Raw genomic sequence first — 25813 nt, 5'->3', positions numbered from 1 at the left:
GACCGTCAGGACAGTGACCGTCAGGACTGGGACCATCAGGACTGGGACCATCAGGACAGTGACCATCAGGACAGTGACCGTCAGGACAGTGACCATCTGGGCTGGTACCATGAGGACAGTGACCATCTGGGCTGGTACCATGAGGACAGTGACCGTCAGGACAGTGACCATCAGGTCAGTGACCATCAGGACAGTGAGCGTCAGGACAGGGACTATCAGGGCAGTGACCGTCAGGGCAGTGACCATCAGGATGGTAACCGTCAGAGCAGTGACCGTCAGGGCAGTGACCATCAGGACAGTGACCGTCAGGGCATTGACCGTCAGGGCATTGACCGTCAGGACGGTGACCATCAGGGCAGTGACTGTCAGGACGGTGACTGTCAGGACGGTGACCGTCAGGACAGTGACCGTCAGGGCAGTGACCGTCAGGGCAGTGACCGTCAGGACAGGGACCTTGAGGGCTGTGACCATCAGGACAGTGACCATCAGGACAGTGACCATCAGGTCAGTGACCATCAGGACAGTGAGCGTCAGGACAGGGACTATCAGGGCAGTGACCGTCAGGGCAGTGACCATCAGGATGGTAACCATCAGAGCAGTGACCGTCAGGGCAGTGACCGTCAGGACAGGGACCATCAGGACAGTGACCGTCAGGGCATTGACCGTCAGGGCATTGACCGTCAGGACGGTGACCATCAGGGCAGTGACTGTCAGGGCAGTGACTTTCAGGACGGTGACCGTCAGGACAGTGACCGTCAGGACAGTGACCGTCAGGACAGTGACCATCAGGACATTGACCGTCAGGACATTGACCCACAGGACAGTCACCATCAGGACAGTGACCGTCAGGACAGTGACCGTCAGGACTGGGACCATCAGGACTGGGACCATCAGGACAGTGACCATCAGGACAGTGACCGTCAGGACAGTGACCATCTGGGCTGGTACCATGAGGACAGTGACCATCTGGGCTGGTACCATGAGGACAGTGACCGTCAGGACAGTGACCATCAGGTCAGTGACCATCAGGACAGTGAGCGTCAGGACAGGGACTATCAGGGCAGTGACCGTCAGGGCAGTGACCATCAGGATGGTAACCGTCAGAGCAGTGACCGTCAGGGCAGTGACCATCAGGACAGTGACCGTCAGGGCATTGACCGTCAGGGCATTGACCGTCAGGACGGTGACCATCAGGGCAGTGACTGTCAGGACGGTGACTGTCAGGACGGTGACTGTCAGGACGGTGACCGTCAGGACAGTGACCATCAGGACAGTGACCATCAGGGCAGTGACCGTCAGGGCAGTGACCGTCAGGACAGGGACCTTGAGGGCTGTGACCATCAGGACAGTGACCATCAGGACAGTGACCATCAGGTCAGTGACCATCAGGACAGTGAGCGTCAGGACAGGGACTATCAGGGCAGTGACCGTCAGGGCAGTGACCATCAGGATGGTAACCATCAGAGCAGTGACCGTCAGGGCAGTGACCGTCAGGACAGGGACCATCAGGACAGTGACCGTCAGGGCATTGACCGTCAGGGCATTGACCGTCAGGACGGTGACCATCAGGGCAGTGACTGTCAGGGCAGTGACTTTCAGGACGGTGACCGTCAGGACAGTGACCATCAGGGCAGTGACCGTCAGGACAGTGACCGTGAGGACTGGGACCATCAGGACAGTGACCGTCAGGACAGTGAGCGTCAGGACAGTGAGCGTCAGGACAGTGAGCGTCAGGCAGCAACCATCAGGACAGTGACCATCAGGAAACTGACCATCAGGATTGGGACCATCAGGACGGTGACCGTCAGGACAGTGACCATCAGGGCAGTGACCGTCAGGACAGTGACCGTGAGGACTGGGACCATCAGGACAGTGACCGTCAGGACAGTGAGCGTCAGGACAGTGAGCGTCAGGACAGTGAGCGTCAGGACAGTGAGCGTCAGGACAGTGAGCGTCAGGCAGCAACCATCAGGACAGTGACCATCAGGAAACTGACCATCAGGATTGGGACCATCAGGACAGTGACCGTCAGGTCAGTGACCGTCAGGTCAGTGACCGTCAGGACTGGGACCGTCAGGACTGGGACCATCGGGACTGGGACCATCGGGACTGGGACCATCAGGACAGTGACAATCAGGACAGTGACCATTAGGACAGTGACCATCAGGACGGTGACCGTCAGGACTGGGACCGTCAGGGCAGTGACCGTCAGGACAGTGAGCGTCAGGACAGTGACCGTCCGGACAGTGACCGTCAGGGCAGTGACCGTCAGGACAGTGACCGTGAGGACTGGGACCATCAGGACAGTGACCGTCAGGACAGTGAACGTCAGGACAGTGAGCGTCAGGACAGTGAGCGTCAGGACAGTGAGCGTCAGGACAGTGAGCGTCAGGCAGCAACCATCAGGACAGTGACCATCAGGAAACTGACCATCAGGATTGGGACCATCAGGACAGTGACCGTCAGGTCAGTGACCGTCAGGTCAGTGACCGTCAGGTCAGTGACCGTCAGGTCAGTGACCGTCAGGACTGGGACCGTCGGGACTGGGACCATCGGGACTGGGACCATCGGGACTGGGACCATCGGGACTGGGACCATCAGGACAGTGACAATCAGGACAGTGACCATTAGGACAGTGACCATCAGGACGGTGACCATCAGGACTGGGACCGTCAGGGCAGTGAGCGTCAGGACAGTGACCGTCCGGACAGTGAGCGTCAGGACGGTGACCATCAGGGCAGGGACGGGGGCTCACAGGGACGGGGGCTCACAGGGACGGGGGCTCACAGCGACAGGGGTTCTCAAAGGCAGGGGCCCTCAGTGACAGAGGTCCTCAGTGATAGGGGCCCTCAGGGACGGGAGCCCTCAGGGTCAGGGGCCCTCAGGGACATGGGCCCTCAGGGACAGGGCCTTCAGTGACAGGGGCCCTCAGGGACAGGGGTCCTCAGAGACAGGGTCCCTCAGTGATAGGGGCCCTCAGGGACAGGGGTCCTCAGGAACAGGGGTCCTCAGGAACAGGGGTCCTCAGAGACAGGGTCCCTCAGTGATAGGGGCCGTCAGGGACAGGGGCCCTCAGGGACAGGGCCTTCAGTGATAGGGGCCCTCAGGGACAGGGCCTTCAGTGACAGGGGCCCTCAGGGACAGGGGTCCTCAGAGACAGGGGCTCGCAGGGACAGGGGCCCTCAGGGACAGGGGCCCGCAGGGACAGGGGCCCTCAGGGACAGGGGCCCTCAGGGACAGGGGTCCTCAGAGACAGGGTCACTCAGTGATAGGGGACGTCAGGGACAGGGGTCCTCAGGGACAGCGGCCATCAGTGATGAGGGCTCTCAGGGACAGGGATCCCCAGGGACAGGGCCCTCAGTAACAGGGGCCCTCAGGGACAGGGGTCTCAGTGACAGGGGCCCTCAGGGACAGGGGTCTCAGTGACAGGGGCCCTCAGGGACAGGGGCCCTCAGGGACAGGGGCCCTCAGGGACAGGGGCCCTCAGGGACAGGGGCCCTCAGGGACAGGGGTCCTCAGTGACAGGGGCCCTCAGTGACAGGGGCCCGCAGGGACAGGGGCCCGCAGGGACAGGGGCCCGCAGGGACAGGGGCCCGCAGGGGCAGGGGTCCTCAGTGACAGGGGCCCTCAGTGACAGGGGCCCTCAGTGACAGGGGCCCTCAGTGACAGGGGCCCGGAGGGACAGGGGCCCTCAGTGATAGGGGCCCGCAGGGACAGGGGCCCGCAGGGACAGGGGCCCGCAGGGACAGGGGCCCTCAGGGACAGGGGCCCGCAGGGACAGGGGCCCTCAGGGACAGGGGACCTCAGGGACAGGGGCCCTCAGGGACAGGGGCCCTCAGGGACAGGGGCCCGCAGGGACAGGGGCCCGCAGGGACAGGGGCCCTCAGGGACAGAGGTCCTCAGGGACAGAGGTCCTCAGTGAGAGGGGCCCTCAGGGACGGGAGCCCTCAGGGTCAGGGGCCCTCAGGGACATGGGCCCTCAGGGACAGGGCCTTCAGTGACAGGGGCCCTCAGGGACAGGGGTCCTCAGAGACAGGGGCCATCAGTGATAGGGGCCCTCAGAGACAGGGGTCCTCAGGGACAGGGGCCATCAGTGATAGGGGCCCTCAGAGACAGGGGTCCTCAGGGACAGGGGCCATCAGTGATAGGGGCCCTCAGGGACAGGGGCCCTCAGGGACAGGGGCCATCAGTGATAAGGGCTCTCAGGGACAGGGATCCCCAGGGACAGGGATCCCCAGGGACAGGGGTCTCAGTGATAGGGGCCGTCAGGGACAGGGGCCCTCAGGGTCAGGGGCCCTCAGGGGCAGGGGCCCTCAGGGTCAGGGGTCCTCAGAGACAGGGTCCCTCAGTGATAGGGGCCCTCAGGGACAGGGGCCCTCAGGGACAGGGGCCCTCAGGGACAGGGGTCTTCAGGGACAGGGAGAGTGACAATCAGGCCAGGGGCTCTTATGATAGTCACCAAGACTGTCTGGCATCGTATAATAACCCTACTCATAAAGTATCCACGCATAGCCCTTACCATCCTTATTGAGTGCTTTGCTGTCTTGAGAATCATGATTCATTGGATCTGTAAGTGGTCCTCTGGATGAGTTCTTCGACAACACATTGCTTTGAACCTTGCTGGAACTGAGATCAGCACTTGTAATCTCCTGGCTTTGAGAAGCACTCGCAAGGTCTGACGGTGCAAGATAAAAGCTCGCTGCCTCCAACATCTGCAACATAATGTCCAATTATCAGACTGTGCACTGACTGCAGGGTGGAGTTAAAGTAAAACGGAGGCAGAGATGTGAGAGGGGAGGGCATGTGAGTGGTCTGGGGTACGAGACAAAATGGGGAGGGAGAAAGGGAGGCGGAAAGGAGAAAAGAGAGGTGAGGAGTAAGGGCAGAGGGTATTTGGGACCGTTATGGATCAGGCTATTTTGGATCAGTTAATGTGAAACGAGGAAGGTTTTTAATAAATAATCTCAGAGCAAAAAACCCCAGAAAAAATGACAGGAACATGTTAAAACTTAGCATTCAGTTTGAGAGTGAGAAATGTGAGTCAGAAACAACTGTGCTAAATTTAAATAAGGGTAACTATAAAGAAACGAGGACAGAGTTGGCTGGAGTGGGCTGGGAAAGACGTTTAGCAGAAAAGGCAGTTGATCCCGTACCAGCCTCCCCGAACAGGCGGCGGAATGTGGCGACTAGGGGCTTTTCACAGTAACTTCATTTGAAGCCTACTTGTGACAATAAGCGATTTTCATTTTCATTTTTCATTTCATCAGCACTGGCAAGGGTACATCCCAATGAGTAAGAGGGATCTAAGGAAGGGGATCAATCAATTATGGATAACCAAGGCGGTGACAAATAGTATTTTTTTTTTAGTCAACATTTTATTGAAGCATTTATAATTTTAACATTTAAATATTCTAAACAACAGAGCGGTCCGACACCCGCAACATCACAATAACATACCCGACCTCTCCCCGCCCTACCTCCTGATATTAGATTCCCTAATCTGCTTATCACAGTAGCTTCACTGAAGCCTACTTGTGACAATAAGCGATTATTATTATCTTGAGGCAAACGTAATCTTCTCCAGCCTGAGAATCCCCGCCATGTCACTGACCCACACGCCCGACTTTGGAGGCTCCGAGTCCCTCCATCCCAGCAAAATCCGTCTCCGGGCCACCAGGGAGGCAAAGGCCAAAATGTCGGCCTCTCTCCCCCCCTGGGCCCCCGGATCTTCCGACACTCCAAATATTGCCACCTCTGGTCTCGGAGTCACCCTCCCTTCCAGGACCTCAGACATGACGTCCGCAAATCCCTGGCAGAATCCCCTCAGCTTCGGACACGCCCAGAACATGTGTACGTGATTCTCCGGGCTTCCCCCGCCCCGTCCTCCACCTCCTCAAAAAACCTCGGCATTCGGGCCACAGTCATACGAGCCGTGTGGACCACCTTGAACTGGATCAGGCTGAGCCTGGCACACAACGAGGATAAACTGACTCTCCTCAAGGCCTCTTCCCATAATCCACTTCCCCTCCCAACTCCTCCTCCCACTTCCTCTTCACCTCCCCGATTGGGACCCTTCCCATTCCATCAATTCCTTATATATTTCTGAGACCCTCCCCTCCCCAACCCCTGTTTTTGACATCACCTTATCCTGGAGGCTCCTGAGAGGGAGGTGAGGGAAGCTTGGAACCTGCCTCCGGACAAAGTCCCGTACCTGCAGGTCCTGAAACCCGTTCCCACCCGGCAACACAAACTCCTCCTCTCACTCCTCCAGGCTCAGCAAACCCTCCTCAATGAAGAGGTCCACAAATCTCTCAATCCCTGCCCACTGCCACCTCCGAAACCCCCCATCCAGCCCCCCGTCCCGCTGCCACCTCCGAAACCACCCCCCCCCAGCCCCCCCTCCCGCAGCCACCTCCGAAACCCCCCATCCAGCACGCCCCCCCCCCGCTGCCACCTCCGAAACCCCCCGTCCAGCCCCCCGTCCCGCTGCCACCTCCGAAACCACCCCCCCCCAGCCCCCCCTCCCGCAGCCACCTCCGAAACCCCCCATCCAGCACGCCCCCCCCCGCTGCCACCTCTGAAATCCCCCGTCCAGCCCCCCGTCCCGCTGCCACCTCCGAAACCACCCCCCCCCCCAGCCCCCCCTCCCGCAGCCACCTCCGAAACCCCCCATCCAGCACGCCCCCCCCGCTGCCACCTCCGAAACCCCCCATCCAGCACGCCCCCCCCGCTGCCACCTCCGAAACCCCCCATCCAGCACGCCCCCCGTCCCGCTGCCACCTCCGAAACCACCCCCCCCCCCAGCCCCCCCTCCCGCAGCCACCTCCGAAACCCCCCATCCAGCACGCCCCCCCCCGCTGCCACCTCCGAAACCCCCCATCCAGCACGCCCCCCCCCGCTACCACCTCCGAAACCCCCCGTCCAGCCCCCCCTCCCGCTGCCACCTCCGAAAACACCCATCTAGCAGCCCCCCCCCCCGCTGCCACCTCCGAACCCCCCCCCCCCAGCCCCCCCTCCCGCAGCCACCTCCGAAACCCCCCATCCAGCCCCCCCCACCCCCCCGGAACAAAACGGTGGTTATCACCGACACCCCCTCAAGTCTCATGTGCTGCCTCCATTGGTGACAAATAGTGTTAAACTGAAAGAAAAAACAAAGATACGGCAAAGATTAGGGGTAACCCAGAGGATTGGGAAAGTTTTAAAAAACAACAAAAGATGAGTAAAAAAATAATAAAATCGGGCGGCATGGTGACACAGTGGTTAGCACTGCTGCCTCACGGTGCTGAGGTCCCAGGTTCGATCCCGGCACGGTGACACAGTGAGTTAGCACTGCTGCCTCACGGTTCTGAGGTCCCAGGTTCGATCCCGGCACGGTGACACAGTGGTTAGCACTGCTGCCTCATGCGCCAAGGTCCCAGGTTCGATCCCGGCACGGTGACACAGCGGTTAGCACTGCTGCCTCACGGTGCTGAGGTCCCAGGTTCGATCCCGGCACGGTGACACAGCGGTTAGCACTGCTGCCTCACGGTGCTGAGGTCCCAGGTTCGATCCTGGCACGGTGACACAGTGGGTTAGCACTGCTGCCTCACGGCGCTGAGGTCCCAGGTTCAATCGCAGCACGGTGACACAGCGGTTAGCACTGCTGCCTCACGGCGCTGAGGTCCCAGGTTCGATCCCGGCACGGTGGCACAGTGGGTTAGCACTGCTGCCTCACGGCGCTGAGGTCCCAGGTTCGATCGCAGCACGGTGACACAGTGGGTTAGCACTGCTGCCTCCCGGCGCCGAGGTCCCGATTCGATCCCGGCTCTGGGTCACTGTCCGTGTGGAGTTTACACATTCTCCCCGTGTCTGCGTGGGTTTCGACCCCACAACCCAAAGATGTGCAGGGTGGGTGGATTGGCCACGCTGAAGTGCCCCTTAATTGGAAAAAATTAATTGGGTACTCTAAATTTAAAAAAAGTAAGTGGGAGAAGATAAACTATAAGAGTAAACTAGCAAATAATAAAAAAACAGACAGTAAGGAGCTTATTTAAATATCTAAAAAGAACGAGGCCAAAACCAGGGGCAGTTTAGCACACTGGGCTAAATCGCTGGCTTTGAAAGCAGACCAAGGCAAGCCAGCCGCACGGTTCAATTCCCGTACCAGCCTCCCCGAACAGGCGCCGGAATGTGGCAACTTGGGGCTTTTCACAGTAACTTCATTTGAAGTTACATTGTGACAATGAGCGATTCTCATTTTCATTCATGAACAGAGAGAACTTAGAGAATGGACTGGGGAAATAATAATGTGGAATTAGGACGGGGCAAAGGAGTGAAGTAAACACGAAGCATCATTCTTCATCTTATGTCCAAATTAGACAGGAACTGGGGAATGTGGATTGGGAGCGGCTATTTGAGGGAAAATCCACGTCTGACATGGGGGAGGCTTTTAAAGACCAGTTGATTGAAGGGCAGGACAGGCGTGTCCCCACAACAATGCAGGATGGAAATGGCAGGATTCAGGAACCATGGATTACAAGGGAAATTGTGAACTTAGTCAAAAGGTAAAAGGAAGCAGGCGATTGGTCCCAGCATCTAAAAACTGACGAAGCCCTTGCGGAGTACAGTGAATGTAGGAAGGAACTTAAATGTGGAATTAGGAGGCTAAAAGGGACCATGAAATGTCTTCAGCAAACATGGTCAAGGAGATTCCCAAGGCTTTTTAATGCATATATTAGGAGCAAGAGGGTAGCAAGAGAAAGAGTGGGTCCACTCAAGGACAATGGAGGGAGGTTATGCGTGGAACCACAGGAAGTGGGTGAAATCCTTAATGAGTACTTTGTATCAGTATTCACCCGGGAGAAGGACATGACGGATGTTGAGGTCAGGGATGGGTGTGTGAACGCTCTTGAGAATAGATCAAAGGAGGAAGTGTTGAGTACCCTAAATTGCATTACGGTGGACAAGTCCCCGGGACCGGATGGGATCTATCCCAGGTTACTGCGGGAGGCCAGGGGGGAAATAGCTGGGGCCTTAACAGATATCTTCACATCCTCTTTGGCTATTCTCCAGTCCTCTGGAACCTCTTCTGTAGTCAATGTTGTTCCTTTGTTTAAGAAAGGAAGCAGGGATAATCCAGCAAATTATAGGCCACTGAGCCTGACATCAATGGTGGGGAAGCTTTTGGAAAAGATATTGAGCGACAGGATATCTGGACATTTGGAAGAAAATGGGCCAGTTAGTGACAGGCAGCATGGTTTTGTACGGGGAAGGTCATGTCTCACAAACATGATTGAGTTTTTGAAGAGGTGACAAAGAAAATTGATGAGGGGAGGGCTGTGGATGTAGTTTCTATGGACTTCAATAAAGAGTTGGACAAGGTCCCACATGGCAGACTGGTACAAAAACTAAAATCACCTTGGATTCGGGGTGGGCAGGCTAGATGGATACAGAACTGGCTCGGTTATAGAAGACAGAGAGTAGCGGTGGAAGGAGAATGGAGATCTGTAGCTAGTGGTGTTCCGCAGGTATCAGTGCTGGGTCCTCTGCTGTTTGTAATATATTTAAATGATCTGGAGGAAAATGTGGGTGGTCTGATTGGTAAGTTCGCGGATGACACGAAGATTGACGGAGTTGCTGATAGTGCCGAGGATTGTCAAGAGTATACAACAGGATATAGACAGATTGGAGACTTGGGCACAGAAATGGCAGACGGAGTTTAATCCGGAAAATGCGAGGTGATGCATTTTGGAGGATCAAGTCTAGGTATGAATTACACTGTGAATGGCAGAACCCTGAGGAACATTAACAGACAGAGGGATCTGGGCGTGCAGGTCCACAGTTCCCTAAAAGTGGCAACACAGGTGGCCAAGGTTAAGAAGGCAGATGGCGTGCTCACCTTCATCAGCCGGGGCATTGGGTACAGGAGTTGGGAAATCATGGGCAGGATCCTCCGTGAATCGGCGCGATGGCCCGAACCCGGTGCCAAAATAGCGCGAATCACTCTGACATCGGGCACCCCGAAATGTTGCGAACTGTCCGGCCCGGAAAGGGCTAGCAGCGGCGTGATGCCATTCGCGACAGCGTCACCCGCCAAGGACGCGCGCGCCGTCAGTGATGCCGCGCGGCATCGCAGCACAAAAGAACCCCCCCCCCCCCCACCCCCCCGAGACCATAAAAATGGCCGCCTGCCGCACAGCGCCGAGGTTCCAGTCCCGCGACATCGAGGCGCTCCTGGATGCAGTGGAGCAGAGGAGGGAGGCCCTGTACCCCGGACACGGCCGCAGGGTCGCCCCACGCCACAGCCGGAGGGAGCTGGCAGAGACCGTCAGCGCCGTGGCAGCCAGGACAGGTGCCCAGTGCCACAAGAGGGTCAATGACCTTGTCAGTGCAGCCAGGGTGAGTACCCCCCCCACCCCGAAGGGTGGCACAGCCCCAGGTGCAACCGACATGGCTGCACCCACCCACGCAGGCTGCAGTGCAGGATGGGCTGTGAACCTCTGCCAACATACACACAACCGCTGGTCCGCATGTATATGTCAGCCTAACACTGTTGCCCTTTATTCCTGCCCCCCACGCGCCCCCCACAGGAGAAGCGCGCTCATAACAACCGGGAGCGTGAGAGGACAGGAGGGGGTCCAGCTGAAGTGCGCCCACTCACCGTTCATGAAGAGGGGGCCTGGAACTTGCAGGCGGACCTGAGGACCGGCAAGTTGCGGATGCAGAGGTCGGGGGCGCACCATCAACTGAGACCCCCCACGGCCCATCCCCTTCCCTCAGATCCCCGTTCCCCCATATCTCCCATTCCCCATATCCCCTCCCCCATTTCCCCCCTTCCCCATATCCCCGTTCCCCATATCCCCCCTTTCCCCATATCCTCCCTTCCCTATATCCCCTTCCCCCATATCCCCCTTCCCATTTCCCCCCTTCCCCATATTTCCCTTCCCTATACCCCCTCCCCAATCCCCTTCCCCATATCCCCCCTTGCCCATATCCTCCCTTCCCCCACATCCCCTTCCCCCATATCCCTCTTCCCCATTTCCCCCCTTCCCCATATTTCCCTTCCCTATACCCCCTCCCCAATCCCCTTCCCCATATCCCCCCTTCCCCATATCCCCCCTTCCCCCATATCCCCCCTTCCCCCATACTCCCCTTCCCCCATACTCCCCTTCCCCCATACCACCCTTCCCCCATACCCCCCTCCCCCATATCCCCCTTTCCCCATATCCCCTTTCCCCATATCCCCCTCCCCTCCCCATATTCCCCTTCCCCTATACCCCCTTCCCCCATATCCCCTTCCCCCATAACCCCCCTTCCCCATACACCCCTTCCCCATATCCCCCTTCCCCCATATCCCCTTCCCCCATATCCCCCCATCCACCTTCCCCATATCCCCCCTTTCCCCATATCCCCCTTCCCCATATCCCCTTCCCCATATCCCCCTTCCCCCATTTCCTCCTTCCCCCATATCCCCCTTTCCCCATATCCCCCTCCCCCATATTCCCCTTCCCCTATACCCCCTTCCCCCATATCCCCCCTTCCCCATACACCCCTTCCCCCATATCCCCTTCCCCCATATCCCCCCTTTCCCCATATCCCCCCTTCCCCATATCCCCCCTTCCCCATTTACACCGTTCCCCATTTCCCCTTCCCCATATTCCCCTTCCCTATACCCCCTCCCCCATATCCCCCCTTCCCCCATATCCCCTTCCCCCATATCCCCCTTCCCCATACACCCCTTCTCCATACCCCCCTTCCCCCATATTCCCCTTCCTTATACCCCCTTCCCCATTACCCCTTCCCCCATATTCCCCTTCCCCATATCCCCTTCACCCATATCCCCCCTTCCCCATATCCTCCTTCCCCATACACCCCTTCCCCCATATCCCCTTCCCCCATATTCCCCTTCCCCCATATCCACCTTCCCCATATCCCCCTCCCCCATATCCCCCTTCCCTATACCCCCTTCCCCCATATCCCCCCTTCCCCATACACCCCCTTCCCCATACACCCCATCCCACATACCCCCCTTCCCCTGTAACCCCTTCCCCCATATCCCCCCTGCCCCCTATCCCCGTCTGCGTGTCTAACCATGCATGCTGGATTGCAGAACCAAACGTCAACCCACCCGTCCAGAGCAGCAGGGAGACAACGCCCCCGTCTCGTGCGAGTGCGGGGAAACCGGCAGGCCAGACCCAGCGACGAGGGGGGCAGCCGCAGGAACAGACCCCCGTCGCAACCGACCCGGGACCCCCCCCGCCCGGGAGCCCCCCGCCCGGGACACCCCCGCCCGGGACACCCCCGCCCGGACACACCCGCCCGGGACACACCTACCCAGGATGTTAAGTAATGGGTTCAGAGACATTGCAATTAGTTGTCTCATTTATGTTAAGTATCCATTAATTGACACTGATATGTAAAGGGGCTTCAGACGGCCTCTGTCAGGTGATGTATACGGAGAGTTTTGTGCAAAGGCTGTTGGAAGGAAATAAATGTGTGTTTGTGAAAAAGGAACAGAACTTTAAACTCTTCATATCACAGCAACTAAAACGTCTAACAATTGGTAGCAGAGGATGGTTGCTGTGTAAATGTGAAGGTTTGAAAGATACAACTTTTCCAGATCAAACCCAGGAGTGAGTGAGAAAAAAAAAGATACATGGCTGAACCCAGGATAAAGGTGGCTGGATATGACTATCCTCCCTTATTTTCTGAAAGGGAATCGTACGACCAATGGAGAAGTGCAGTAGTTATGTGGACTAAGGTAACTGCTTTGGGAAAGAGAAAACAAGGTATGGCATTGGCTCTTTCTCTACCATACGGCAGTAAAATCCGAAACAAAGTGCTTTCTGAGCTGGAATTGGAAGAGTTAGACTCATAATGTAATAAAGTCTCCAGACCTTCTTCTATGAATAAGATTTATCAGAAAGATGACTTGTTAAGTGCGTATGAAGCATGGTCGGATTTTGATATGTTCCGGAAAATGGAGGATATCTCCATGGAAGACTATATAATGGAATTTGGCAGACTATATAAAAGGCTGCAGGAACACAACCTGGAATTTCCACAGTCTGTGTTGGCCTTTAAATTACTTGGCTGTGCAAGAGTGAGCAACATGGATAGGCTCCTGGTTTTGACAGGAGTTCAATTTACTGATAAAGATACCTTATTCGAACAGATGACAAAAGCTTTACAAAAGTATCTGGGGAAACATTCGATTCCGATGGCTCTGATGACACAAATAGGTCAGCCTGCAATAAGGCAGAATATGGAAGATACACTACTAACAGGATGGCGAAATCGTATGGCTACGAACAGGGCCCAAGACTATAGACGGAGACCGAGACAAGGAAATTATGAAGACAGAAACCCAGTTAGAACCTACAATAGGAAGATGAACCCCAGAAATGCACGGGGCATGATAAATCGATGTTTCCGATGTGACTCTCAATACCATTATGCTTTCAACTGTCCAACTCGTTATTATCAGTGTTTGAAGCGACACATGACATGGAAGAGTCAGAAGGGGGAAAAGATAGTGACCAGAAAGAAGGCATTGTCCTATTGACCAGCAGTTTTACGCCGGTAATGAGGGTGTTGGTTGCAGAATCCTTCAACTGTGCTGTATTGGACAGTGGCTGCACATCTACTGTGTGTGGAATTGACTGGTTAAAATGTTACCTGGACTCTTTGAATGCTGAAAATCGTAACAAGGTTAAGGAATTTGAAAGTTCCACAAGTTTCAGGTGTGGGGATGATAATACTCTGAAGTCGCTGAAAAGAGTGGTGATCCCTTGCAATATTGCCGGAGTGAATCATTTCATTAGCACGGATGTTGTATCAAGTGAGATACCTTTGCTTCTGAGCAGACCGTCGATGAAGAAAGCACACATGAAACTGGATATGGAATAGGATAAGGCAACAGCTTTTGGAAAGACGGTGGACTTACAATTTACACAGTCGGGACACTATTGTCTTCCATTACTGACAAATAATATTTCAAATAGAGTGGTTAAGGATGTGTTAATGGCAGTTGAAAATGGGACTTTAGCTGATTAAAAAGCTTGTGGTATTAAAACTGCATAGGCAATTTGCACATCCGTCTCCTCGGAGGCTGAAACATTTATTAAAGGATGCAGGGGTAAGGGATGATGACTATACTAAACTGATAGAACAGGTTAGTGACCGCTGTGAAGTTTGTAGGAAGTACAGAAGGACACCAGCACGACCGATACTAACCCTACCTTTGGCCAGGGATTTTAACGACATTGTGGCCATGGACCTTAAGATCTGGGATAAAGCAAATAATATATTTATTTTGCATTTTGTAGATTTAGCAACCAGATTTAGTCAATCAACGATTGTACGAAGTAAAGAAAAGAGAGTAATTCTGGATCAAATCATGGAAAAATGGATAGGGACAGGAATGGGTCCACCGGCAAAATTCCTTACGGACAACAGGGGAGAATTTGCTAATGATGAGTTCAGGTATATGTGTGAAAACATGAATATCAGAGTTATGAATACTCTGCAGAAAGCCCATTTAGTAATGGTGTCTGTGAATGAAATCATGCTGTCACCGATGACATGCTTCGGAAAATTTTGGCAGATCGACCAAATTGCAGGCTAAATTCAGCTTTAGAATGGGCAGTACATTGCAGATGGTTGGGGGGCTTTCGTCCTTATCAATTAGAAGGAAATCCTAAAATTCCATCCATTTTGGATGGCCAGCCTCCAGCTTGAGAGGGGACTACAATTAGCTCTGGTTTTGCTGAACATTTAAATGCATTACATCGCAGTAGAAAAGCTTTTTTGGAAGCAGAAGTCTCTGAAAGAATTCGCAGAGCTTTAAGACATAACGTACGGCCATGGGTGGGGTTGCTGGGTTATGGGGATAGGGTGGCGGTGTTGACCTTGGGTAGGGTGCTCTTTCCAAGAGCCGGTGCAGACTCGATGGGCCGAATGGCCTCCTTCTGCACTGTAAATTCTATGAAATTCTATCAGATGCCGTTTTTCAGCAAGGAGGCATGGTATACTATAAGAGAGACAATTATAATGAATAGAAAGGCCCAGGGAAGATCATAGGCATAGATGGCAAAACAATTATTTTGCAACATGGTAATCAAACTGTTAGGGTACATTCATCAAGGATAATGGGTACAGATTACAAATTTTCAAACTTAGACATGACGAGGAACCAGAGTGATCTGGTACGCATGTGTTACAGAACTATGAGGACCAATTAACTGATATAGGCAGGGTTTCTGTGGAGGAACACAACACTTCTGACGAATTAGAACAGGCCATTTTTCCGAAAGGGCAACTGCCAAAAGTTGGTACAAAAGTGACATACTTGCCTGAAAGGTCTAGTCAAGGATGCAACTGTCATTAGTAGAGCAGGGAAGGCCACTGGAAAGTATAAATATTGGTTGAATGTACAGCATTCAGGGGAAGGAGTCAAGACTATGGATTGGGAAAACAAAGTTCAAAAATGGAGGGCACAGAAACGCAGTGCCAGTTCAGATAGTACATCGGATAGTGAACAGGTCCGCAGGAAAAGGTTGAGAACCCACAGCAGAAGGGAAAGATCAAGCAGTAGCAGTACAGAACGAGATACAAGGCGGGAGAGGCTGGTAGTTTATCAAGGTCTCGGAACATGAGTAAGACTACGAATACTAATAGGAACAGAAGCCCACATGCACGTGAGATTTTGGTGGCTTCAAATAAATTATATGAAAAAGTTATCAAAGAATCTAAACAGCAAGAATTGCATAGTTGAAGTGAATCTGGGGTATACACGGAAGTACCGGATAGGGGACAAAGAGCACTATCCCACAGATGGATTTGCACGGAAAAGGTTCTTCCGGATGGAACTTATAAGGCAAAGGCCAGGCTTGTGGCAAGGGGGTTTGAAGAAAACTTAGATCAGGATTTAAGGATGGATTCACCTACAGCAGGAAAGTTTATTTTAAAGATCTTCATGGCTCTATTAGCCACAAAGGCATGGGAATGCAAATCTATAGTTATAAAAGCTGCCTTATTGCAGGGGCATCAGCTCCAGGGAGACATTTTTCACCGTCCTCCTAAAGAAGCAGCTAACACAGAAGGGGTAACACAGAAGAGTGCGATGTGGTGATGATCGGGGTTGGAGTGCGATGTGGTGATGATCGGGGTTGGAGTGCGATGTGGTGATGATCGGGGTTAGAGTGCGATGTGGTGATGATCGGGGTTGGAGTGTGATGTGGTGATGATCGGGGTTGGAGTGCGATGTGGTGATGATCGGGGTTGGAGTGCGATGTGGTGATGATCGGGGTTGGAGTGCGATGTGGTGATGATCGGGGTTGGAGTGCGATGTGGTGATGATCGGGGTTGGAGTACGATGTGGTGATGATCGGGGTTGGAGTGCGATGTGGTGATGATCGGGGTTCGAGTGCGATGTGGTGATGGGATCGGGGTTGGAGTGCGATGTGGTGATGATCGGGGTTGGAGTGCGATGTGGTGATGGGATCGGGGTTGGAGTGCGATGTGGTGATGGGATCGGGGTTGGAGTGCGATGTGGTGATGATCGGGGTTGGAGTGCGATGTGGTGATGATCGGGGTTGGAGTGCGATGTGGTGATGATCGGGGTTGGAGTGCGATGTGGTGATGGGATCGGGGTTGGAGTGCGATGTGGTGATGATCGGGGTTGGAGTGCGATGTGGTGATGGGATCGGAGTTGGAGTGCGATATGGTGATGATCGGGGTTGGAGTGCGATGTGGTGATGGGATCGGGGTTGGAGTGCGATGTGGGGATGATCGGGGTTGGAGTGCGATGTGGTGATGATAGGGGTTGGAGTGCGATGTGGTGATGATCGGGGTTGGAGTGCGATGTGGTGATGATCGGGGTTGGAGTGCGATGTGGTGATGATCGGGGTTGGAGTGCGATGTGGTGATGATCGGGGTTGGAGTGCGATGTGGTGATGATCGGGGTTGGAGTGCGATGTGGTGATGATCGGGGTTGGAGTGCGATGTGGTGATGATCGGGGTTGGAGTGCGATGTGGTGATGATCGGGGTTGGAGTGCGATGTGGTGATGATCGGGGTTGGAGTGCGATGTGGTGATGATCGGGGTTGGAGTGCGATGTGGTGATGGGATCGGGGTTGGAGTGCGATGTGGTGACGGGATCGGGGTTGGAGTGCGATGTGGTGATGATCGGGGTTGGAGCGCGATGTGGTGATGATCGGGGTTGGAGTGCGATGTGGTGATGGGATCGGGGTTGGAGTGCGATGTGGTGATGATCGGGGTTGGAGTGCGATGTGGTGATGATCGGGGTTGGAGTGCGATGTGGTGATGATCGGGGTTGGAGTGCGATGTGGTGATGATCGGGGTTGGAGTGCGATGTGGTGATGATCGGGGTTGGAGTGCGATGTGGTGATGATCGGGGTTGGAGTGCGATGCGGTGATGATCGGGATTGGAGTGCGATGCGGTGATGATCGGGGTTGGAGTGCGATGTGGTGATGATCGGGGTTGGAGTGCGATGTGGTGATGATCGGGGTTGGAGTGCGATGTGGTGATGATCGGGGTTGGAGTGCGATGTGGTGATGATCGGGGTTGGAGTGCGATGTGGTGATGATCGGGGTTGGAGTGCGATGTGGTGATGATCGGGGTTGGAGTGCGATGTGGTGATGATCGGGGTTGGAGTGCGATGTGGTGATGATCGGGGTTGGAGTGCGATGTGGTGATGATCGGGGTTGGAGTGCGATGTGGTGGTGATCGGGGTTGGAGTGCGATGTGGTGATGATCGGGGTTGGAGTGTGATGTGGTGATGATCGGGGTTGGAGTGCGATGTGGTGAGTGATCGGGGTTGGAGTGCGATGTGGTGATGATCGGGGTTGGAGTGCGATGTGGTGATGATCGGGGTTGGAGTGCGATGTGGTGATGATCGGGGTTGGAGTGCGATGTGGTGATGATCGGGATTGGTGTGCGATGTGGTGATGATCGGGGTTGGAGTGCGATGTGGTGATGATCGGGATTGGAGTGCGATGTGGTGATGGGATCGGGGTTGGAGTGCGATGTGGTGATGATCGGGGTTGGAGTGCGATGTGGTGATGATCGGGATTGGAGTGCGATGTGGTGATGATCGGGGTTCGAGTGCGATGTGGTGATGGGATCGGGGTTGGAGTGCGATGTGGTGATGATCGGGGTTCGAGTGCGATGTGGTGATGGGATCGGGGTTGGAGTGCGATGTGGTGATGATCGGGGTTGGAGTGCGATGTGGTGATGATCGGGGTTGGAGTGCGATGTGGTGATGATCGGGGTTGGAGTGCGATGTGGTGATGGGATCAGGGTTGGAGTGCGATGTGGTGATGGGATCGGGGTTGGAGTGCGATGTGGTGATGATCGGGGTTGGAGTGCGATGTGGTGATGATCGGGGTTGGAGTGCGATGTGGTGATGATCGGGGTTGGAGTGCGATGTGGTGATGATCGGGGTTGGAGTGCGATGTGGTGATGATCGGGGTTGGAGTGCGATGTGGTGATGGGATCGGGGTTGGAGTGCGATGTGGTGATGATCGGGGTTGGAGTGCGATGTGGTGATGGGATCGGGGTTGGAGTGCGATGTGGTGATGATCGGGGTTGGAGTGCGATGTGGTGATGATCGGGGTTGGAGTGCGATGTGGTGATGATCGGGGTTGGAGTGCGATGTGGTGATGATCGGGGTTGGAGTGCGATGTGGTGATGATCGGGGTTGGAGTGCGATGTGGTGATGATCGGGGTTGGAGTGCGATGTGGTGATGATCGGGGTTGGAGTGCGATGTGGTGATGATCGGGGTTGGAGTGCGATGTGGTGATGATCGGGGTTGGAGTGCGATGTGGTGATGATCGGGGTTGGAGTGCGATGTGGTGATGATCGGGGTTGGAGTGCGATGTGGTGATGATCGGGGTTGGAGTGCGATGTGGTGATGATCGGGGTTGGAGTGCGATGTGGTGTTGGGATCGGGGTTGGAGTGCGATGTGGGGATGATCGGGGTTGGAGTGCGATGTGGTGATGATCGGGGTTGGAGTGCGATGTGGGGATGATCGGGGTTGCAGTGCGATGTGGTGATGATCGGGGTTGGAGTGCGATGTGGTGAAGGAATCGGGGTTGGAGTGCGATGTGGTGATGATCGGGGTTGGAGTGCGATGTGGTGATGGGATCGGGGTTGGAGTGCGATGTGGTGATGATCGGGGTTGGAGTGCGAAGTGGTGATGATCGGGGTTGGAGTGCGATGTGGTGAAGGAATCGGGGTTGGAGTGCGATGTGGTGATGATCGGGGTTGGAGTGCGATGTGGTGATGATCGGGGTCGGAGTGCGATGTGGTGGTGATCGGGGTTGGTGTGCGATGTGGTGATGGGATCGGGGTTGGAGTGCGATGTGGTGATGATCGGGGTTGGAGTGCGATGTGGTGGTGATCGGGGTTGGAGTGCGATGTGGTGATGATCGGGGTTGGAGTGCGATGTGGTGATGATCGGGGTTGGAGTGCGATGTGGTGATGATCGGGGTTGAAGTGCGATGTGGTGATGATCGGGGTTGGAGTGCGATGTGGTGATGATCGGGGTTGGAGTGCGATGTGGTGATGATCGGGGTTGGAGTGCGATGTGGTGAAGGGATCGGGGTTGGAGTGCGATGTGGTGATGATCGGGGTTGGAGTGCGATGTGGTGATGATCGGGGTTGGAGTGCGATGTGGTGATGATCGGGGTTGGAGTGCGATGTGGTGATGATCGGGGTTGGAGTGCGATGTGGTGATGATCGGGATTGGAGTGCGATGTGGTGATGGGATCGGGGTTGGAGTGCGATGTGGTGATGATCGGGGTTGGAGTGCGATGTGGTGATGATCGGGGTTGGAGTGCGATGTGGTGATGATCGGGGTTGGAGTGCGATGTGGTGATGATCGGGGTTCGAGTGCGATGTGGTGATGATCGGGGTTGGAGTGCGATGTGGTGATGATCGGGGTTGGAGTGCGATGTGGTGATGATCGGGGTTGGGGTGCGATGTGGTGATGATCGGGATTGGAGTGCGATGTGGTGATGATCGGGGTTGGAGTGCGATGTGGTGATGATCGGGGTTGGAGTGCGATGTGGTGATGATCGGGGTTGGAGTGCGATGTGGTGATGATCGGGATTGGAGTGCGATGTGGTGATGATCGGGGTTGGAGTGCGATGTGGTGATGATCGGGATTGAAGTGCGATGTGGTGATGATCGGGGTTGGAGTGCGATGTGGTGATGATCGGGGTTGGAGTGCGATGTGGTGATGGGATCGGGGTTGGAGTGCGATGTGGTGATGATCGGGGTTGGAGTGCGATGTGGTGATGATCGGGGTTGGAGTGCGATGTGGTGATGATCGGGGTTGGAGTGCGATGTGGTGATGATCGGGGTTGGAGTGCGATGTGGTGATGATCGGGGTTGGAGTGCGATGTGGTGATGATCAGGGTTGGAGTGCGATGTGGTGATGATCGGAGTTGGAGTGCGATGTGGTGATGATCGGGGTTGGAGTGCGATGTGGTGATGATCGGGGTTGGAGTGCGATGTGGTGATGGAATCGGGGTTGGAGTGCGATGTGGTGATGATCGGGGTTGGAGTGCGATGTGGTGATGATCGGGGTTGGAGTGCGATGTGGTGATGATCGGGGTTGGAGTGCGATGTGGTGATGATCGGGGTTGGAGTGCGATGTGGTGATGATCGGGGTTGGAGTGCGATGTGGTGATGATCGGGGTTGGAGTGCGATGTGGTGATGATCGGGGTTGGAGTGCGATGTGGTGATGATCGACGTTGGAGTGCGATGTGGTGATGGGATCGGGGTTGGAGTGCGATGTGGTGATGATCGGGGTTGGAGTGCGATGTGGTGATGATCGGGGTTGGAGTGCGATGTGGTGATGATCGGGGTTGGAGTGCGATGTGGTGATGATCGGGGTTGGAGTGCGATGTGGTGATGGGATCGGGGTTGGAGTGCGATGTGGTGATGATCGGGGTTGGAGTGCGATGTGGTGATGGGATCGGGGTTGGAGTGCGATGTGGTGATGATCGGGGTTGAAGTGCGATGTGGTGATGATCGGGGTTGGAGTGCGATGTGGTGATGATCGGGGTTGGAGTGCGATGTGGTGATGATCGGGGTTGGAGTGCGATGTGGTGATGATCGGGGTTGGAGTGCGATGTGGTGATGATCGGGGTTGGAGTGCGATGTGGTGATGGGATCGGGGTTGGAGTGCGATGTCGTGATGATCGGGGTTGGAGTGCGATGTGGTGATGATCGGGGTTGGAGTGCGATGTGGTGATGATCGGGGTTGGAGTGCGATGTGGTGATGATCGGGGTTGGAGTGCGATGTGGTGATGATCGGGGTTGGAGTGCGATGTGGTGATGATCGGGGTTGGAGTGCGATGTGGTGATGATCGGGGTTGGAGTGCGATGTGGTGATGATCCGAGTTGGAGTGCGATGTGGTGATGATCGGGGTTGGAGTGCGATGTGGTGATGATCGGGGTTGGAGTGCGATGTGGGGATGATCGGGGTTGGAGTGCGAAGTGGTGATGATCGGGGTTGGAGTGCGATGTGGTGAAGATCGGGGTTGGAGTGCGATGTGGTGATGATCGGGGTTGGAGTGCGATGTGGTGATGGGATCGGGGTTGGAGTGCGATGTGGTGATGATCGGGATTGGAGTGCGATGTGGTGAAGGAATCGGGGTTGGAGTGCGATGTGGTGATGATCGGGGTTGGAGTGCGATGTGGTGTTGGGATCGGGGTTGGAGTGCGATGTGGTGACGATCGGGGTTGGAGTGCGATGTGGTGATGATCGGGGTTGGAGTGCGATGTGGTGATGATCGGGGTTGGAGTGCGATGTGGTGATGATCGGGGTTGGAGTGCGATGTGGTGAAGGAATCGGGGTTGGAGTGCGATGTGGTGATGATCGGGGTTGGAGTGCGATGTGGTGATGATCGGGGTTGGAGTGCGATGTGGTGATGGGATCGGGGTTGGAGTGCGATGTGGTGATGATCGGGGTTGGAGTGCGATGTGGTGATGGGATCGGGGTGCGATGTGGTGATGATCGGGATTGGAGTGCGATGTGGTGAAGGAATCGGGGTTGGAGTGCGATGTGGTGATGATCGGGGTTGGAGTGCGATGTGGTGATGATCGGGGTTGGAGTGCGATGTGGTGATGATCGGGGTCGGAGTGCGATGTGGTGATGATCGGGGTCGGAGTGCGATGTGGTGATGATCGGGGTTGGAGTGCGATGTGGTGATGATCGGGGTTGGAGTGCGATGTGGTGATGATCGGGGTTGGAGTGCGATGTGGTGATGATCGGGGTTGGAGTGCGATGTGGTGATGGGATCGGGGTTGGAGTGCGATGTGGTGATGATCGGGGTTGGAGTGCGATGTGGTGATGATCGGGGTTGGAGTGCGATGCGGTGATGATCGGGGTTGGAGTGCGATGTGGTGATGATCGGGGTTGGAGTGCGATGTGGTGATGATCGGGGTTGGAGTGCGATGTGGTGATGATCGGGGTTGGAGTGCGATGTGGTGATGATCGGGGTTGGAGTGCGATGTGGTGATGATCGGGGTTGGAGTGCGATGTGGTGATGATCGGGGTTGGAGTGCGATGTGGTGATGATCGGGGTTGGAGTGCGATGTGGTGATGATCGGGGTTGGAGTGCGATGTGGTGATGATCGGGGTTGGAGTGCGATGTGGTGATGATCGGGGTTGGAGTGCGATGTGGTGATGATCGGGGTTGGAGTGCGATGTGGTGATGATCGGGGTTGGAGTGCGATGTGGTGATGATCGGGGTTGGAGTGCGATGTGGTGATGATCGGGGTTGGAGTGCGATGTGGTGATGATCGGGGTTGGAGTGCGATGTGGTGATGATCGGGGTTGGAGTGCGATGTGGTGATGATCGGGGTTGGAGTGCGATGTGGTGATGATCGGGGTTGGAGTGCGATGTGGTGATGATCGGGGTTGGAGTGCGATGTGGTGATGATCGGGGTTGGAGTGCGATGTGGTGATGATCGGGGTTGGAGTGCGATGTGGGGATGATCGGGGTTGGAGTGCGATGTGGTGATGATCGGGGTTGGAGTGCGATGTGGTGATGATCGGGGTTGGAGTGCGATGTGGTGATGATCGGGGTTGGAGTGCGATGTGGTGATGATCGGGGTTGGAGTGCGATGTGGTGATGATCGGGGTTGGAGTGCGATGTGGTGATGATCGGGGTTGGAGTGCGATGTGGTGATGATCGGGGTTGGAGTGCGATGTGGTGATGATCGGGGTTGGAGTGCGATGTGGTGATGATTGGGGTTGGAGTGCGATGTGGTGATGATCGGAGTTGGAGTGCGATGTGGTGATGATCGGGGTTGGAGTGCGATGTGGTGATGATCGGGGTTGGAGTGCGATGTGGGGATGATCGGGGTTGGAGTGCGATGTGGTGATGATCGGGGTTGGAGTGCGATGTGGTGAAGATCGGGGTTGGAGTGCGATGTGGTGATGATCGGGGTTGGAGTGCGATGTGGTGATGGGATCGGGGTTGGAGTGCGATGTGGTGATGATCGGGATTGGAGTGCGATGTGGTGAAGGAATCGGGGTTGGAGTGCGATGTGGTGATGATCGGGGTTGGAGTGCGATGTGGTGTTGGGATCGGGGTTGGAGTGCGATGTGGTGATGATCGGGGTTGGAGTGCGATGTGGTGATGATCGGGGTTGGAGTGCGATGTGGTGATGATCGGGGTTGGAGTGCGATGTGGTGATGATCGGGGTTGGAGTGCGATGTGGTGAAGGAATCGGGGTTGGAGTGCGATGTGGTGATGATCGGGGTTGGAGTGCGATGTGGTGATGATCGGGGTTGGAGTGCGATGTGGTGTTGGGATCGGGGTTGGAGTGCGATGTGTTGATGATCGGGGTTGGAGTGCGATGTGGTGATGATCGGGGTTGGAGTGCGATGTGGTGATGATCGGGGTTGGAGTGCGATGTGGTGATGATCGGGGTTGGAGTGCGATGTGGTGATGAGATCGGGGTTGGAGTGCGATGTGGTGATGATCGGGGTTGGAGTGCGATGTGGTGATGGGATCGGGGTGCGATGTGGTGATGATCGGGGTTGGAGTGCGATGTGGTGAAGGAATCGGGGTTGGAGTGCGATGTGGTGATGATCGGGGTTGGAGTGCGATGTGGTGATGATCGGGGTTGGAGTGCGATGTGGGGATGATCGGGGTTGGAGTGCGATGTGGTGATGATCGGGGTTGGAGTGCGATGTGGTGAAGATCGGGGTTGGAGTGCGATGTGGTGATGATCGGGGTTGGAGTGCGATGTGGTGATGGGATCGGGGTTGGAGTGCGATGTGGTGATGATCGGGATTGGAGTGCGATGTGGTGAAGGAATCGGGGTTGGAGTGCGATGTGGTGATGATCGGGGTTGGAGTGCGATGTGGTGTTGGGATCGGGGTTGGAGTGCGATGTGGTGATGATCGGGGTTGGAGTGCGATGTGGTGATGATCGGGGTTGGAGTGCGATGTGGTGATGATCGGGGTTGGAGTGCGATGTGGTGATGATCGGGGTTGGAGTGCGATGTGGTGAAGGAATCGGGGTTGGAGTGCGATGTGGTGATGATCGGGGTTGGAGTGCGATGTGGTGATGATCGGGGTTGGAGTGCGATGTGGTGAAGATCGGGGTTGGAGTGCGATGTGGTGATGATCGGGGTTGGAGTGCGATGTGGTGATGGGATCGGGGTTGGAGTGATGATTTGTGTAGAAGATTGTAGTTTAGTCGGGCAGTATGGTCGGCACGGGCTTGGAGGGCCGAAGGGCCTGTTCCTGTGCTGTACATTTCTTTGTTCTTTGTTCTTTGAATCGGGGTTGGAGTGCGATGTGGTGATGATCGGGGTTGGAGTGCGATGTGGTGATGATCGGGGTTGGAGTGCGATGTGGTGATGATCGGGGTTGGAGTGCGATGTGGTGATGATCGGGGTTGGAGTGCGATGTGGTGATGGGATCGGGGTTGGAGTGCGATGTGGTGATGATCGGGGTTGGAGTGCGATGTGGTGATGGGATCGGGGTGCGATGTGGTGATGATCGGGGTTGGAGTGCGATGTGGTGAAGGAATCGGGGTTGGAGTGCGATGTGGTGATGATCGGGGTTGGAGTGCGATGTGGTGATGATCGGGGTTGGAGTGCGATGTGGTGATGATCGGGGTCGGAGTGCGATGTGGTGGTGATCGGGGTTGGTGTGCGATGTGGTGATGGGATCGGGGTTGGAGTGCGATGTGGTGATGATCGGGGTTGGAGTGCGATGTGGTGGTGATCGGGGTTGGAGTGCGAAGTGGTGATGATCGGGGTTGGAGTGCGATGTGGTGATGATCGGGGTTGGAGTGCGATGTGGTGATGATCGGGGTTGGAGTGCGATGTGGTGGTGATCGGGGTTGGAGTGCGATGTGGTGATGATCGGGGTTGGAGTGTGATGTGGTGATGATCGGGGTTGGAGTGCGATGAGGTGAGTGATCGGGGTTGGAGTGCGATGTGGTGATGATCGGGGTTGGAGTGCGATGTGGTGATGATCGGGGTTGGAGTGCGATGTGGTGATGATCGGGGTTGGAGTGCGATGTGGTGATGATCGGGATTGGTGTGCGATGTGGTGATGATCGGGGTTGGAGTGCGATGTGATGATGATCGGGATTGGAGTGCGATGTGGTGATGGGATCGGGGTTGGAGTGCGATGTGGTGATGATCGGGGTTGGAGTGCGATGTGGTGATGATCGGGATTGGAGTGCGATGTGGTGATGATCGGGGTTCGAGTGCGATGTGGTGATGGGATCGGGGTTGGAGTGCGATGTGGTGATGATCGGGGTTCGAGTG

At 55.6% G+C, this 25813-nt stretch overlaps 1 protein-coding gene across 3 annotated transcripts in view; it reads right to left on the bottom strand.

Moving 5' to 3' along the window:
- spef2 (sperm flagellar 2) overlaps nucleotides 1–25813 on the bottom strand; it is a 941194-nt gene that overhangs the window by 583108 nt on the left and 332273 nt on the right. For all 3 annotated transcript variants that reach the window (XM_072515585.1, XM_072515587.1, XM_072515586.1), the window contains exon 13: nucleotides 4520–4712. In XM_072515585.1, the coding sequence (XP_072371686.1) occupies nucleotides 4520–4712 (193 nt within the window). The remainder of the gene's footprint in view (nucleotides 1–4519; nucleotides 4713–25813) is intronic.

Source organism: Scyliorhinus torazame, chromosome 9, assembly GCF_047496885.1.
Source record: "Scyliorhinus torazame isolate Kashiwa2021f chromosome 9, sScyTor2.1, whole genome shotgun sequence".
In the NCBI taxonomy this organism is placed as follows: Eukaryota; Metazoa; Chordata; class Chondrichthyes; order Carcharhiniformes; family Scyliorhinidae; genus Scyliorhinus; species Scyliorhinus torazame.
This window is presented reverse-complemented; position numbering and strand designations above follow the sequence as displayed.